General features: G+C 31.8%; 1 protein-coding gene across 1 annotated transcript; it reads left to right on the plus strand.

The window, feature by feature from the left end:
- Positions 1 to 12,338: 12,338 nt before the first annotated feature.
- LOC126900117 (glycerol kinase-like) lies at positions 12,339 to 16,836 on the plus strand. Its single transcript, XM_050675607.1, has 2 exons — positions 12,339 to 12,465; positions 15,275 to 16,836. The coding sequence occupies exons 1-2, from the start codon at positions 12,339 to 12,341 to the stop codon at positions 16,834 to 16,836; spliced, it is 1,689 nt and encodes a 562-aa protein (XP_050531564.1).
- The last annotated feature ends 921 nt before the right edge of the window (positions 16,837 to 17,757 follow it).

Genomic DNA, 17,757 nt, shown 5'->3' on the forward strand with positions numbered 1-17,757 from the left:
AATTTAATATTATTTATAGAAATCGAAACATCTTTTTCTGATGTGTTTAAAATCGGTATGATTGCATAATTATCTTTGATTAATGTTATACAACTTCCAATAAAAACATTTTCTTAATTACTATAAGATCATATTTATAGCTAGAGATATAATTCCAGTTGTATAATTAGTATGGGTCCTTTTTACTTTAATGATAGATTCTGACAAGCCTAATTTCATGAATTCATGTGACCCTACAAATTTAACACGATTAAAAATAAAATTTAACACTTTTTGAGAGATCGTAAAACAATTGTACTATAGACCACGTAAAAGAGTACGATTTAATAATACGATATCTCGGCGCCAGGATTATATTTGGAATTGCATTAAAAACAGGATGTATTAGCTATGTTTACATCTTATTGTAACACGAATTATCATGCCTATTTTGTATTTTTGTGTTGTTTTTAAAACCTATCAATGTAAAAATATCCAACTAGATAAAAAATCTTCCCTATTTCATAATCACTATTCATATTTTCACTAGAGTACTGAAGACTAAGGTCCCTTTTGCGTGGTTTTACCATTTAGTATATTTATTTGTATTATTATCTGTATAATTATAATTATAACAATGAGTACACAACATGGAAATAAATGTATTTTTTTTAATTGCGGTAAAAACATATCTTAACTTCTTATTTTATCATTTTTAGTGATCTGAACTTCGGTTAAAATTGCTTTATTTGTTTGAATATTTTTTTCTAAAATATTTGTTTTTAAAATTTTTATATTTTAAACTATATTTTATATTTTAATTTATATATTATTAAAATTTGTTTTTTTTTTAATATTTCATTGTATATTTGAAAAAATAAATTACTAATTTTATACATGAAAACCTTATAATATGTGTAATTATTAATAAATATCTTTATTAGACTTGATTACTGGCAAGTTATGAAATTAAACACCAAATAATATAAAAATCTTGACAGTGGACAAATCGGTAGCGAGAAATTGTTATGTAATAAGTTAAGATTTTCAACACTAAGAGAAAATTTAAAAAAATAAATAATAGTCAAATTTAAATCAATATTAATAAAATAAAAAACACATTTGAGNACTTTCATGGATTGTCTTGTTGCTTGAAGTGCTTGAGGATATATCCATGTTTACAGTTGAGTTCTGACGTTTCGGACTCATTGCAGAGTCCATCTTCAGAGTGATGGTTGCTAGTCGGTGGCTGCAACTATACTGGCTCAAGCTACAGGCTTCAAGCAACAAGACAATCCATGAAAGTTTTAACACATTCATAAATTTGAGGGATTTTTAAAATTGCATAATTTTAGAAATATGTGAAAACATTTGAATGCAGTGAAAGGTAGGTGTAATGAAGCGTCAACGGCGGCTATTAATCCAACGATACCCAACTATAGCTATGTGTTGTGTAGGCCTTTGGCCATAGAGAGCCCCCTTCCTTGACTAACGTATGTATTAAAACAGTAGATCAACGGTTTACCTCTACATAGAAGGGGAGGTGATGATGAAACTCATCATAAGGTGATCATTATTATGATATTAAAGTAAATAAATAAATATGTCATCTATTGTTCGCGGGAAGACAATGGGTGTACAGGTGTGCGGTACGGGCTCTCAAAGGTGCCGACTAATTACGTCATCTATTGTCCCCGGGGACGCAGTATTTCCGGAATATTTTCAAAAATTAAGTTGAAAAAGTTAGTTTTTGTAAAAAAGTTGCTATTTTAGATCCCCCCCAATGAGCAGGTTAAGTGTTTTTTAACAAAGTGTGATTTTTAACAAAATGATATCAAACAAAAGGGAAATATCTAAGGTTTTAGTATAAAAAAAAATTTATGATGATTTGTTTATTTTTCAANTAAATTTGTAATTTTTTTGGATATTTCCCCCATTTGCGGGGAACGAGGGAATTTTTTTCAATTTTTAAGGGTAATGTCTTCAACTAGATACGATTTGTGATCTTTTGACGTATTTTTGAAAGAAATCGGTCCAGTGAGAGCTGAGAAAAAGTGGCAACAGACATAAAAAAAAAAAAACACATTATAGTAAAATTAATACCTTCTCAGCTTCGCATCGAAGCTAAAATACGATTTTTGTAAAAAATTCTTTTTTATATTTTTAATTTTGTAATGCTATAACTTTTTGAAAAATATATGGATCATTACAATTTATATTTCTTTTTCGTTTGACAAACTTTTTTTTTAAATAGGACCATTTCCATTTATACAGGTGTGGTTCAAAACTTAAAAATGAGTATAGAAAGTAAAACTTTTTCAAATTTGTTTAAATTTAAATATATCTGATGTGTGTGTATGGGGCCGCCATCACAGAATAAACAGAATGGACACTGATAAAAATTTACATGGTCAATATAGGGAGGTTATTAGAATCAGTCCACTATTTTTATGTAGGTAAATCAATGTGACCACTTTTCAACACTAAAATTGTGTATAGCTTTTTCGAAATGTAAAGTAACAATTTTAAATACGGTATTTATGTTTTCTTTTTATATTTTTGAAAGTGTACAACATTACATACTGACACGGCCGCGGCGTTGTCACACGTTTGACACCCTGCGGTCGTATCAGCTCCTTTTCAGCCACCGCTTCACTGTAAACCGGACCGTTAGACACACGCCTTATCGTCGTGGTGTAAAGTCCAACAAATGCCTAGCGTCGAATACCCCGCCGCAATAATACGTCCAGTCAGTCATCTTCGTGACACCTATATCGCTTGTCCGTCCGTTCGTCAATCCAACCGAACCGCCACCACAGTTCCGATCTTTTTTGACATCTATCGACAAAACCATCTGAGTGTGATCGTTCAATAATTCGTAGTATTGCTACTTTTGGTTTACCTTTATTCTTTTGTGCTAACATTTTTATTTCATTAAACGGCTTGACGCCACCTGTATAACGAATCGTGTTTTCTTCTTTTTTTTTGTGTTTACGACGTCAGTCGCAACAATACATATTTAAGTATTTAATATATTTAAATAATATAATAATAGGATAATTCAAATTAATTATGTATAAACACCAAAAATAATGATTTGTGTTTAATTGAATTATACATTTTTTAAATATTTCATGCAAAATTTTCTAAAATTTTTCATTAATTTTGAATGAATTATTTTATAAAATACATTATAGTTAAATGAATACCTTTTCAACTTTGCATCGAAGCTAAAAAAAAAAAGAATAAATTAACATAATAATACTGTTTTAAAATCATTAAACACATTCATAACATAAATTATACAAACATTAAATAATTAATAAATTAAAAAATATATAAAGGGAAATTATATTATTTTAAAAAACCCAGCACAGTGGGAACATGCCATAGTTGGGACAAGTATAGATTTAATCACTAAAATTAGAAACGCTTCGATGTAAATCTGTGGATAGTGTTTAATTCTAAGAAAATGGTATTGTTAAGATTAATATGCACTCAGAAAATTTTATAATTACTATTTACAGTAAATTTATTAGTAAAGCTCGATTTTTTTGCATTTTTATCGCAATAGATCACTTAAATATAAATAGTAATCATTTCTAATAAACTTTGGTATTAAAAAAGTTTCTACAAATGAAATATTCAGAACTTAATTAATTTTAATGATTTACTTTAACTAAAGGAACCAATAAAAAAAAAGTTGTTAAAAAGATTTTCTCAATTGAGCGTATTATAAAATTTAATTATAATTGTAAAAATGCATCGTTAAATTCAGGTGAAACTAAAAATACATTTTGTTTTTGTTAAAAATATTAGAAATGAATCATTTTGATTGTTTGTATGAATAAAGCTGTTTAAGGTTGGGTTTCTAAAGTACTTTTTATTTGATTAAGGGATTTTTTTTTCAATTTTTGAGGGTAATATCTTCAACTAAATACGAATTGTTATCATTTGACATATTGTTGAAAAAAGTAGGTCTTGTGAGGGTTGGCAAAATAAATCGTAGCCACAAAAAGAAACACATAGTAAAATAATATTAACATGAATAAGAAATTTCTTCTCGCGAGGGGAGACTACAGTAGGGTTGCCATAAAAGTTCAAGTACTGACCGGGACTAAATAATTTTTGTAAATTATTTACAAAAATAATTTAAACAACCTTTTTTTTAATATTTTTTTTTATTATAAAATTTAGTACACGGTGTAATGTACCTGGTCAATATATATATATATATATAATAAAATAAAATAATAATGACATTGAATTATTATTTATACATTTATTTTGAAATATTATATTTTTCTGACTTTTTCACCTGTTTCAATAGCTCTGGTTTTCCCATAGCATACGCATGAAATTCCAAACAAGTCATTTTGAAATTAAATTTACATTGAATGATACTTTCTAAAGTTTCTACTTGAAGACGGTTACGTTCTTTTGTCCACTGGGCCATTATCAGTGAAAATATCCTTTCAACATTAGCGTTATGACCAGGAATGGCATATAAGTATTGGCACATGAAAATTAAATTACGTTTTCTTTCTAATATATCCAGTTTTTTGAAAGAAATATAACCATTTGTCATGCATGTTTTTTTTATTCCAATCTTCATCAAATTTCTGTTTGTCAATGAAATTTTTAAGGTACAATATTTCTTCAAAGCAACTATCCGTGATATCAATTTCCTTTTCTTTTAAATAAGTTATTGTCTTTTCAACGTCTTGCCAATGCAACGAAAAAGTAAGATCCATCCATGAAAATACCTCAAATTTTATAAGAGGATTACTCCATTGTTGTAAATACTCCCGTGCTGTTTTGTAATAATTATCGACTTCTTCGTCGAATAATTTTATCGAAACAAAAAGCTGAGCATCGTCTTTTATTTTATTATATTCAATTTTAGTTTTGATTCCCAAAAAATTAGCTTCAACGCGTTCTGAAAGTGTTTGTTCTAAATCGTTTATAATTTTTTTGACTTCTATAATGGTAATATCAGATGTTTTTATTTTTTAATTTGCTTCTCAAATAAAAATGTTTGACAATGTAAAAACAAGAAATAAATTTGTGACAACGGATTGTTAAAAAATCGACGATTGTTTTTGATAGTCTTGTTTTTTCGAGAAAGGAATTTTTTAGTGATTCCCATAACTGTAGAATACGTTCAATTGCTGGCAACAAAGACAGCCATCGAGTTCTCGAATGAGACTGTAAATTAGCATGATGTACATCAGCCTCCTCACAAAATGATTTAAGACGTTCATTTCTTACTGTAAATATGGAAAAATATTTATACATTTTAATTACTATAGACTCCACATCAACAGAAAGTACGTCAGCGGATGTAGATGCTGTATTATGTAAAATATGAGCTGGACAACCTATGCCTTCGATATCATTAGATAATATGGATTGAAGTTTAAAATAAACATTATTTGTTCCATGTCTATCTCTCCCACCAAAATTAGTATTTGTATTATCTGCACTGTACGCGATTAGTTTATATAAAGAAATATTTAAATTATTTAATGTGTTTATACAAAATTTCACTATAGTCTCTGAAGTTTCATTTTCCAAAGAATTAAGCTTTATTAATTTTAATTGCATACCTTTTGTTTCGGAAAAATATTGAATTATAAGAGGAAACAATTTTTCCACATTATGATTGCTAGCGTCCGTAAGAACTCCATAGAAAGGGCTTGTTCAATCTCTTCTTTAATTGTTTGCAAAGAATGTGGTGCCAATATATTTTTGATGATTGCTGTTGCTTTAGTCCGCGCAGTTGATTGTTTCGCGGCAATTTTTGAATCTGGATAGAGTTTTTAATTAAGTTTTGTGTTACAATCCAATGAATTAAATGATTGATGGTGGTTAACAACTTTGTAAACTGTTGTTAATTCTGCGGCACAAACTAAAATATCTTCTGGAGTGTTTTCTTTAACCATAAATGTTGAAATATCTCGTGAAGAGGACGTTATCGATGTATTGGACTTATGACTATTAGACTTGTTGTGGTCATAAATTGAAGTCTTATCACTGTGACTCGCGGAAATAAATATATTGCATATTGTGCAATGTGCTTCATATTTATTTCGACCCCTTTTTATAAACAACCATTCTTTGGTGTAATTATCTGAAAAATGATACTTTCTTGTTGGCATTGTTGACTACTTGTAAATTGTAAAACTAGGTTAATTAATGACAACATCATTTCTAATGACAACAAATGCGTTTTTAAGCGCACTGAAACGAATGTGGAGTCGTCGGGGTATCGGAAAATTTATATATTTAGATAACGCCACAAATTTCGCAGGAAGCAACGATAAATTGAAAGAATTAAAAAATTTATTTATACCGAAAAATCACCAAGAAGCTGTAAAAAATTGCCTTGCCTCTGTCAATGTGGAATGGAGACTCATTCCAGCCCGTTCACCACACTTCGGCGGTTTATGGGAGTCGGCAGTGAAATCAGTAAAGGGACATTTAACGAACATTAGATGAAGCATCACTTACTTAAGAAGAGTTAAACACCGTATTAGTTCGCATTGAAGCGTGTTTAAACTCATGACCCTTGATACCATTATCTAGGAATCCTTCAGATCTTAGTGTACCAACTCCAGCTCACTTTCTCATCGGTCGATCATTAATTGATATCCCAGATCCAGATGTTATGAACATCACACCGGGGCGATTCAAGCTATGGCAAAGAGTCACACAATTGGTACAAAAAGTTTGGGAACGTTGGCTAACTGAATACTTGTCAACATTGCAATCAAAATCTAGATGGCATACCCCAGCCGGTCTCACACCAACTGTTGGCGCACTTGTCTTAATAAAAGAAACTAATCTACCACCATTGGAATGGAGACTCGGACGAATTACTGAATTGTTTCCAGGCAAAGATAATATAGCCAGAGTAGCGACTGTTAAGACAAATCATGGTGTTGTCAAAAGAGCATGTCGATTATTGTGTCCACTCCCAATTGAAGATCAAGGAAAATGATTAGGGTAAATAAATATATGTATATGTATTTTTTGTTTATAAATGTTCTTTATGTTTATTAAAAAAAACCCATCACAGGGGGCTTGCAGCACAGTGGTGACGTGGCATAGTTGAATCAAGTATAATGATATCTGACAGTGATTAAAATCACTATAAAAAAAAAAACGCTTCGATGCAAATCTTTAGATAGTGTTTAATTTTAATTGGTGTATTATTCCAAAAGCTACATGACCTGCTAGTTCATTATTAATTATTATTATTTATTATTATTATATCATTATTAATATCCTGATTAAGATACAGTATGTCGAATGAAAATATTATATTATAAAAAAATATTATTTTTCTTAAAAAAATTGTGTTGATCCATACACTTTTCAATAAATTATAGCATTATAAAGTTAAAAATGTAAAAATTAAATCAAGAATTTTCACACAAAAATAGCATTTGGTAGCCATTTTCATCACGAAGACAAATCCAGAGGTCAAAATTTTTTTTCAAATTAAAGTATATTACATTAGCTTTATTTTAAGATATATATATATAAGTGTCAGACCTTCCGGAACATTTTTAAAAGTTAAGTTGAAAAATTTAATTTTTTGTGAAAAAGTTGTCATATTAAATGACAAGGGGGGGCTGTGGGTAGATAAAATGTTAGATTTATAAAAAAAATATATGCCAAATGATAGGTATAGACATCAAGCATCTATAAAAAAAAAAAATTTAATGATCCATACATTTCCCGAAAAGTTATAGCATTATTAAGTTAAAAATATAAAAAAGAATTATTTTACAATAATCGTAATTTTTTATTAATTTTGATGTCTATTTTCACCACGAAGACAAGTCCAGAGGTCAAATTTTCTTTTCCATAATAAAGTATATTACATTACCTTTAATTTAAAATATATATATAAAAGTGTCAGACCTTCCGGAACACTTTCAAAAGTTAATTTTTTGTCAAAAAATTGTCATTATAAATAACAAACACACCAAAAATGAAATTCAAAAACAATTCTTATTACAAGTAATTTAAACAGCAATATATTTGTAATAAAAATATTTAGCTTAACTTATTTTTCATTTTTATATAAGGTAGTTAAAAAAAAACAGAAAAACGTATCCTGAGTGTTCAAAACAATAATATTTTTACTTAAAATATTATTTTAAGTATATTTTATAAAAACTTTTTGTTGTAAATTGGACAATACGTAAGTTACGAATAAAATAATAGATAAAAATCAATTTTGTAAAATAATTAAATTATTCTATTTTTTTAAATTTTACAGACTAAATAATTGTCTAATCAAGTAATATGTTATGACATATTTTAAAGAACAAGTTTAGATCTATAAATTAATATCTTAATATATTTTTGTACGATTTTTTGTTATTGAAATATAAGCAAAAAATTATAAAACTACCACATTTATCAAATTTTCAACCCTTTTGCGGCACGGGAAGGGGATGACCAATCACCACAAAACTTCACCGAAATGTTTTACTTATAATAATAAAAAACTTAAGGGGGTCTCGCAAACAAAATTTTTAACTTCAAATTTGAGGAGCACTCTAATATACATGTTTATTATGAGATATAAACATTTAAAGAATCAAATTTTTTTAAGTTAATATACATGTATAATTAAGGCCGGCTTGAAAGCGGTCCGAGCTGTGCAGTGGCACAAGGCTCCGCGGGCCGATGTCTGTTACGAAAATAAATGATCGGATATCAGATATATATATTAAAAAAACCGTATGTCGAATGAAAGATGTATATAAATACTACTTCTCATGAAAAAATTATATTGATCTATACATTTTTCAAATAGTTATAGCATAATAAAATTAAAAATGTAAAATACAAAATCGAAAATTTTCACACAAAAATAGGATTTGGTAGCCATTTTCACCGTGAAGATAAAATAAAGTCCGAAATTTTTTTTTTTTCATGATAAAGTATATTACATTAGCTTTAATTTAAGATATATATAAAAGTGTCAGACCTTCCGGAACATTTTCAAAAATCAAGTTGAAAAAATTAATTTTTTGTGAAAAATTTGTCATTTTAAATCCCCCCTGTGGGCAGTTAAAGGGTCAGATATAAAAAAAAGTATACCAAATGAATGATAATGAAATCATGCATCTACGAAAAAAAGAATTATATTGATTTGGTTATTTTTAAAAATGTTATGGCAATTTTAAGTAAAAAAATTTCGAAAATTAGCGTTTTTTAAATTTGTAATTTTTTTGGAGGTTTCCCCCATTTACGGGGAACGAGGGAAATTTTTTCAATTTTTGAGAGTAATGCCTTCGACTAGATACGATTTNGAACGAGGGAATTTTTTTCAATTTTTGAGAGTAATGTCTTCGACTAGATACGATTTGTGATCTTTTGACGTATCATTGAAAGAAATCGGTTCGGTGAGAGCTGAGAAAAAGTGGTAACAGACACGAAAAAAAAAACATATCTTAGTAAAACCAATACCTTCTCAGCTTCGCATTGAAGCTAATATTAAAAGAAAAAGTCAGAATAATTATTTTGTTGGTATTTACATTTGATTCAGTGTGTAATTCGAGGGTCATAAAATAACAATGCAAATTTTCTTATAGATTTAAAAAATCTTACCTGGTAAATTCTGTGGATATTATAATATCCTTAGTGATGACACTGGTAAAAATGATAAATAAAGTTCAAATTTTTAGTTCACAAATTAACACATAAAAACTTCGACAATGACGATCACGACGTTCGCATAAAGATAAAGATTGGAGACTTTGAATTATTGTAATAAAATTTTTAGAAAATACTCTAATACTTTTATACTTTAAAGACTNAATAAAATTTTCAGAAAATACTCTAATACTTTTATACTTTGAAGACCAACGTGTTTCACAAAATAGTGGTATGTTAGGTATTAGTTTTCTTCGAAGTGTACTTTCACGATAAAATTTAATAATTTCTTTAATTGTGCCTGTAGTATTACGAATAACCATAATTTTGTTTAAGTCATTAATAACTAAATTTAATCGATGACTAGCACAATGAAAAAATAAAGCTTTGGCATATCGGTCCCTAATTAGTTTAGCAACACCACTTTCTTTTCCAGCCATTGTAGCACAGCCATAATAACCTTGTCCACAAAGTTTAGTTAAATCAAGACCACAATTCACCATAAATGATAATATTTGAGTAGCAACCGATTCTGAATCTAATTTATTTAAGGGTAAGAAGCCTAGAAATTCTTCTCGTATTTTAAAAGGATTTTACTGTTTGTCTAAAAATCTAATTACAATTGTCAATTGTTCAACACCAGAAATATCTGCTGTTTCATTGGCAATGATAGAAAACGCATTTGCGTCACTGGCTTCACACACTATGTTTTCATTTAATATTTTANGCTTCACACACTATGTTTTCTTTTAATATTTTACTACACAATGTTATTAGTTCATTTTGTGTTCTATGAGATGAATATTTAGCATTTCCTGCACAGCTTAAAAAATGATTTTTTAACATCTAATCGCCTGAATCAACACGAAAATGTAGAAGATCATGAAAATTACCTTAATCTGTTTTTTCCCTCGCAAAGCAATGTCATGAGTTCCACAAAACACAATGGTTGATACTATGGATTTTAATTTTTTTCTGTTGGTTTCTATTTCTTTTTGTAGTCCAACATTTACTTGTTCAATCATACTAATTTTTTTATCAGAAATAATATCCATAAAATCTTTAGCTCTAGACATTGATTCAGAATGCCACTTTGAAGATATATGTATTTTAGAAAAGTTATGAAAATCCTTGTACTTAGTAAACGGTTTTATTATAAATTTACCTTGTACACCTCTGTGAATAGATGGCTTAAACGGCACACATACTCTACAAAAAGCTCCTTTCACACCCTCGACTGCTGAATAAGTTAACCATGAACTGTTTTCGTGCAACCAATTGTGCCTAAATGCATGAGTATTTCCTGGTTTCAAATCACTTTTAGAGTTATAATTAGTGTTGGGTACCCAAGGATGACGCAGAAGTTCGAATTTCAAAGAATTGTCAATATTTTCTTGAATTAAATATTTTCCATTATCTTTTTCATCCGTTATCCTATCACTAATAACATAACTTTTTGTATTTATAGCAACCGACATACTTTCAACTTCACACGATTCTGTATTATTTATTTCAATTACTGAAGTTGAGGGTTGATTATCAGAATCACAGAACTTAGGTATTTGAAAAAATTTCTGATGTGCATAATAGTATAATATTAGATAATAGACTATATAAATATAATTATGATTTATAAAAATAAAACTTACTATAAAAATACTTATAAATGTATAGTATAGAACGTACTGTATTTAGGCAGCTTTGTTTGTGTGTTTCATTGAAGGAAGCGTGCTGACAAATAAAACTAGAATAGTCGATCGTCACTCGTCGTTCCATTATGGAATTTCCGTACAAATTGATATAAACCTCTAAAATATACTAGACAATAGCCGATAGCCATCGGTCGACAATAATGTAACGGCATATGACGATAAAACCCATTAAATCAATAAAAATAAATACATATAGAAATCCGGTTGGATTTTTTTGTTTTATATATAAAATTTTCAGATTATACAAATTTAAATCAGATTGGTTATAATTTTTAAAAATTTATTTCCAAAGTCCAGGGGGGGGCAAACGCCCCCTCTCCCCCCCCCCCCTGCGGCGCTCATTATAGTGACGATTATATTACGACAGCGGACTGCACACATAAACACTTGCAATTCACGGCTAATGTACCATAATAAGATATCCCTACGGCAATTGATCTTTTACCATCTTCGCGATCACTACTTTGTCTGATAATTAGTTTAACTTCGCTACTCCGTATATTATAGTGTGTGCGAGTGTCGCCGTCAGCTCCCTGTTGGATTAATCATCTCTAGGTGTCCAGCACCTACTATGTCCAGCAGGTTGTATTATCTATTTAATATTTCAATTGCTTAATAAATATTTATTTATATCGTTGTTAACCTAAAGTGTTATATATATATATTGTAGTGCGACCCTTGGTAGTTCCTCTAAGGGAATATAAATTAAATAGGAAACTTCAGTACCTAAGGTAGATATAGCCTAGCTAGCTATCCCCCGTTGGTCTCTTAGAATACTGTCGACGGGCATTTAGGCTCAAGCCCTAAATAGTGACGTAACAAAAGGCAAACAGGAAACTGAAAAAAGATGAGTACTTAGTCAGTCAATGAAATGCAATAAACAAATTTTTAAAAATAGAAAACACTGGAACATTAATTTGTGAAAATTCATAGAATAAAAGTTGTTGTCCAGAATTATTAGAAAGAAACATGTCTGATTTTGAAAATGTCGAGGATGAAACATTGACAGATATTCAAAATAAGTCTATTGAAATGGAGCACGACAATCCAATTTTCATTGAATCGATTGAAAATGTAGTTTTAAATAAAAAATACTGTAAGTAAGGTAATATTGAGGATCTAGACTTCACACCTCATTACCTCGTCATCCGCCGTTATGGACGGGAATAAGGAGGAAGGGGAGACGTGATCTCTTGACAGTGGGAGAAGAGGCTTGGTCAAGGCCAGACAATGGGCGTGGCATTATTATGGTGGGGGTAAGGGTAAGGGAAAATTTTGTACGTACATATATGTGACCGCTGGTGAAACCTCTACAAGATATAGCTAATCAAAACAGTGTCGAAGTAGAAGAGAGCAAAAGCATAGAAAGTCATTATTTCGTCATTTTGAAAATGCCCACCAAATGAATATTTATATTGGAACGATCCTAATATGGATTAGAACTTTTACACGCTGCAAGAAGTACTGTAAATACAGGTGTGGTAAACGAAATACTGTCAGTAAAAGAAGAGTTACAAAAACTAGATGTAATATCATGAGTAAAGTGGCAAATAAATTACAGAGACCAGCTAAAAGAAGTGTTACATCGTACGGTAAAGATGACTTGTGGCAAGCGGATTTAGTAAATAGGAAAAAATACTCTACAAAAAATAAAAATTTTACATTTTGTTAGTGGGTAAGTGTTAAATGAATAGTCGACACAAGATTAAGTTTCTAAATGGCGTGAGCCGTAGTTTATTGTAAAAGTTACAACAAAAGAAGAAAACCAAAAGAAAAAAACAAATTATTGAAAATGATAAAACTAGGTAGTATGGTTCACAGTAATAAGATGATTTAAAAGAAAACACTAGAAAATATGTGTATTCGTAGTGAAAGTATTAAGAGCACAAAAACAAACGAAGGCCGAAAACGGAATCGCACATAAAGGTGTCACGGAGATAACTGACTGGACGTATTATTGCGGCGGGGTATGCGACGCTAGGCATTTGTTGGACTTTACACCACGGCGATAACGCGTGTGTGTGACGGTCCGGTTTACAGTTAAGCGGTGGCTGAGAAGGAGCTGACACGACCGCGGGGTGTCAACGTGTGACAACGCCGTGGCCGTGTCAATTTATTTTAACGATAATCGATGTTTATACAAAATAAGCATAAGCTGTGCTTTTAAAAAATAAATCGAGTACAAAAGACAAGTCAGCTTTTGAAAAATTCTTGTTCAATGGATCTCCAAAGAACTTACAAACAGACCGTGGTTTAGAAATTTTTCAAGCTTTTTGCCTGACCTTGACCCCCTTTCACCGCCCATACCGTCGGTTGGTGAGGGGTGTGGTAAAGGGTTGTAGAATCCCATTACGTCGCAAAAATGCAGTCGACATTGGTTGTATGTAAAATAAGAGAGTGGCGTCGAGCCGTTTATTGATTTTAAATAACACGGGAAACAAACAGAATACGCACAAAATACTTAAACTAAATTGATTGAAACTAACAACAAAATGCAAATGATGAGTTGCCGAAGTAACGATTCAAACTTTTCGGTATTCGGGAAGACGTTCATGTATCGGTATCACGATGATGACTTGCTGCCGTGGTGTCACGGAGATGACTGCTTACACGTATTATTGCGGCGAGTATTCGACGCTAGGCATTTATTGAACTTTACACCACGACGATAACGCGTGTGTGTAACGGTCCAGTTTACAGTGGAGCGGTGGTTGTGAAGGAGCTGACACGACCGCGGGGTGACAACGTCATGGTCGTGTAAAATACCCCCTCGCCAAGCCGCCGTTACAGTCTAAAGGCCGATTGAGATAGCACACATGGCGTTCGGTACTTTAGTCAAATATATTAATGATGCATAACGCAATAACAAGCCGCAATACTTACGTCGTGTGTTTGATGGGGTGGGTAATCATTATCCGCGGAGTGTTCGTGAAAGGGAGTGGGTGGGGATCTAGTCTCCACGCATATCGCGCTTGGAATGTGGGAGTTCTTACTCGGTCAGGAGTTCCGGCTGTGCTGGGGTAGTGGGACAGGAGAGGAACAGGTCCATCTCCTGTACCAGGCCATCATCCTTCAGTTCCATCGGGGTCTCCAGGCTACTCCTCCTGCGCGGTGGTGGCTGGTGCCGTCACAGGTGCTGGAACCACTAGTACACTGTTCTAAAGATGGTGAATGGAGTCCACTAGGCTGTTTCTGTCGCTACTGCTGCTGTTGTTGTTGTTGGCAGTGTTGCGGTCGTGGTTGTAGTTGGTGTAAGGTGGAAAGGTTCCCCCCAACGTCGAAGCATGTACTCCCAGTATTTCTTTGTCCGGCGTTCCCGCTCGGACGGAGAGTAATAACGCGGAGTCTTGCTGGTCGATGGGGTCGTCGTCTTGCACTGCCCTTGGCGTAAGGATGCTTGGGAAGGCGTGGCGTTGATGGGGTGCTCTCTGACATCATATACATTTGTATAGTTGGGACAAGTATTGATGATATCTGACAGTGATTCAAATTACTATCATAAGAAAAGCTTCGATGCAAATCTGTAGATAATGTTTAATTTATAAAAAATGGTGGATTATTCCAAAAGCAATATGGTCTCCTATTTCCTTATTTATATCCTTATTACAAGATTTATCACAATTTTTAGCATACTAAGGCATATAACCGAACGTATTATTGAAGTTTATTATTAAATAGTTTTAGTTAAATCATAAAACTGAAAGAAATGATATCTTGGGTCATAACATAATTAAGTAGATTGCATTAATACATTAATTATAGTGAGAAATATTTTATATTCAATTAATATTATCACAGTCAAATTACACAAAATTAAATATTTGATATAAACAGTTTACATTTTTAGTTGCTATTGTTAACTACATTAGTTAATATAAATAATTAATATCTGCTATCTATAATAGATATGATTAAAAAACCACAATCAGAACTAATTGGAGCTTTAAGTGTAGAATCAGAATTAATAAGTTTTACTGTGTTTTCAACGAACACCGGGCGGGAAGTTGCATTATCGTCTAAACGACTATTGTTAATTACTGACCAGGAATGGACGACGTCACAAGATAAAACATTCGAAAATTATCCCAACATAACCAAACATGCAGATCAACTAATGACAAAAAAATTGCTTCCTGGTTGGGTTGAGCAAGATCCCTGCCAGATTTGGACAGCAATTAACGAAGTTGTGTCAAATGTTGCCCATGAGATGTGCCGCAGTGGACTACCAGCTACATATATTAAGTCTTTAGGTATAACTAATGAAACAAGCACGGTATTGGCATGGAATATTGATACAGGGCAAACACTGAGCAATGCAATTCATTGGACAGACTCTAGGGCAGTTGACGGACCAATTGGAGTATTTGAATGGCTTTTAAACCATTCGGAGTTAGTCAAGTGTGCCAAAGACAAATGCCGATTTGGCACATTAGATACGTGGATACTATGGAAACTAACGGCTGGTGAAGTATACGTAACAGAATTGACTAATGCCTCTCAAACGGGTCTATTGGCATTGCCTGAACTCGAATGGAATAAGTTTACATGCCAGGCTCGAGGTATTCCACTTGTTTCATTACCGGTTATTCGTAAACCCGCGCATAATACACTATATGCTGTCGTGGCCGTTGGTGATCTTCAAGGTTTATCCATTTATTCTGTGATGGGTCGCCCCAATGCATCTATGTATGGATACAGTTGTGATTCTGTGGGTCAAGTTAGTGTTACATTAGATGAAAGAATTATTACAGTGATGACTGTTATTGGTGAATGTCCTGTAACTTTCTTGTCTGGACTATGCCCAGTAGTTGCTTACATTTTGCCCAATAGTACAAATAAGACAAGTGTACTCTATGCCCTACGAATTTCGTTCAAGTCCAATGAAGCTATCGCTTGGATAAAAGGAAATTTAGGATTAGTTAAATCAACTGCTGAGTGCATGAACGCTTATAACACTGCTAGTCCAAGTTTACCTCTGTATATGTCAATGGGTGGAGATATATATTGTGCTCCATACAAGACCTTGAATTCAGGGGGAATATTGTGTGGCATCACATCAAATACTACTAAAGAAAATATAGTTTGTGCTGCTGTAGATTCAATGTGTTTTGGTGTAAGTGATGTGCTGAAAATGTTTTTGAAGGAAGTTGATGAGTCATTACACACTTTATTTGTTGATGGTGCTTACTCAAATTACAGTTCAATACTACAACGAATGGCTGATATTTATGGAAATCGAGTGATAAAAAACCATCGAAAAGACATGGCCATTTATGGTATAGCCATTGCAGCAGGTCAGGCAATAAACATAAACTTAATCAGTAATAGTTGTGATCCAGATGTATACGATCCTAAATCTAGCATAGAACAAAGGTCTGAATGGACTAAACAATGGAATAAATGCGTTCTACGGAGTTATGGTTGGAACAGAATTAATGATAAATTATGTGACCAATTTCTTGAATAATAACCAAAGCAGCTGCATCCAGTCATTTTATCATAAAATTGTGATATCAAAATTAATACGTGGCATCTAATCTGTTATAAATTTAATATTCATGTTATTCGTTATTAAATATTTTTGATATGAGCTATTTGAATGAATTTAACAAAAAATGTAGGTCTAGTAGACTTAATTTTATTATATCGCATGAAAAAGTCTATTTAGTTAATAGCGCTTTTAGTAAAGACCTAGCTGATCTTTAGCGTCTTTTCTCAAAGAGTGATCGGTTTATCATAAAACATTAATTTACTCGCAAAGTAAATACAATATTGAAAAAATTTTGATTTCTCTTTGTTGCATAATTTTCTTGATTTATCAGCTAATAACCACTTTTTGGAATCATCCCTTATAATTTATAAGAGTGTCAACTTTTTTTTTGGCAACGTACATATTTAACTAGTTTATGTAGTATTTAAATACGTAACAACTTTTTTGTTCTAACTAAGATCAATTTTTTTATTAGAAGATTCTTTTAGAATTAAATGTTTTTCTTCTGGACTGACACGGCCCGCGTCGCTTCGTTATACACGATGCCCCGCGACTCGTGCCACCTTTATCAGCCGTCGCCCTACTATGAATATTTGACTGACCAACACCGCGTGTTATACGCTACGGTGCAAAGTCCAGCAAAATCTTTGACGTTGGAAATATGCTTAGCTATGAATCTGGTAGCCAATAGTAAAATTGATATAAATTATTTATTATATACACTCTATAGATGTGCGGTAAATTAGTTTACGTCTTGTTTCATCATCATCCATTATAAGTTAGTTTAAGTGAAGATTTATTACCCCCTCCCTCTGTAGGAATTGTTGACGGACACCCCTGCTGCGTTAATATTAACCCAACCGAAGCGGTCTTGTTCACGGGCAGGTACAAGTTCAC

The sequence above is a fragment of the Daktulosphaira vitifoliae genome, unplaced genomic scaffold (assembly GCF_025091365.1).
Source record: "Daktulosphaira vitifoliae isolate Bord-2020 unplaced genomic scaffold, ASM2509136v1 Scaffold_2, whole genome shotgun sequence".
Lineage (NCBI taxonomy): Eukaryota > Metazoa > Arthropoda > Insecta > Hemiptera > Phylloxeridae > Daktulosphaira > Daktulosphaira vitifoliae.

What these genes read in the sequence shown, in the direction of transcription:
- LOC126900117 (XM_050675607.1), top strand. Translation starts at nt 12,339, where the DNA reads ATGTCTGATTTTGAAAATGTCGAGGATGAAACATTGACAGATATTCAA. An exon ending in AGTTTTAAATAAAAAATACT is followed by an intron (nt 12,466 to 15,274) that starts GTAAGTAAGGTA and finishes TATCTATAATAG; the next exon opens with ATATGATTAAAAAACCACAA.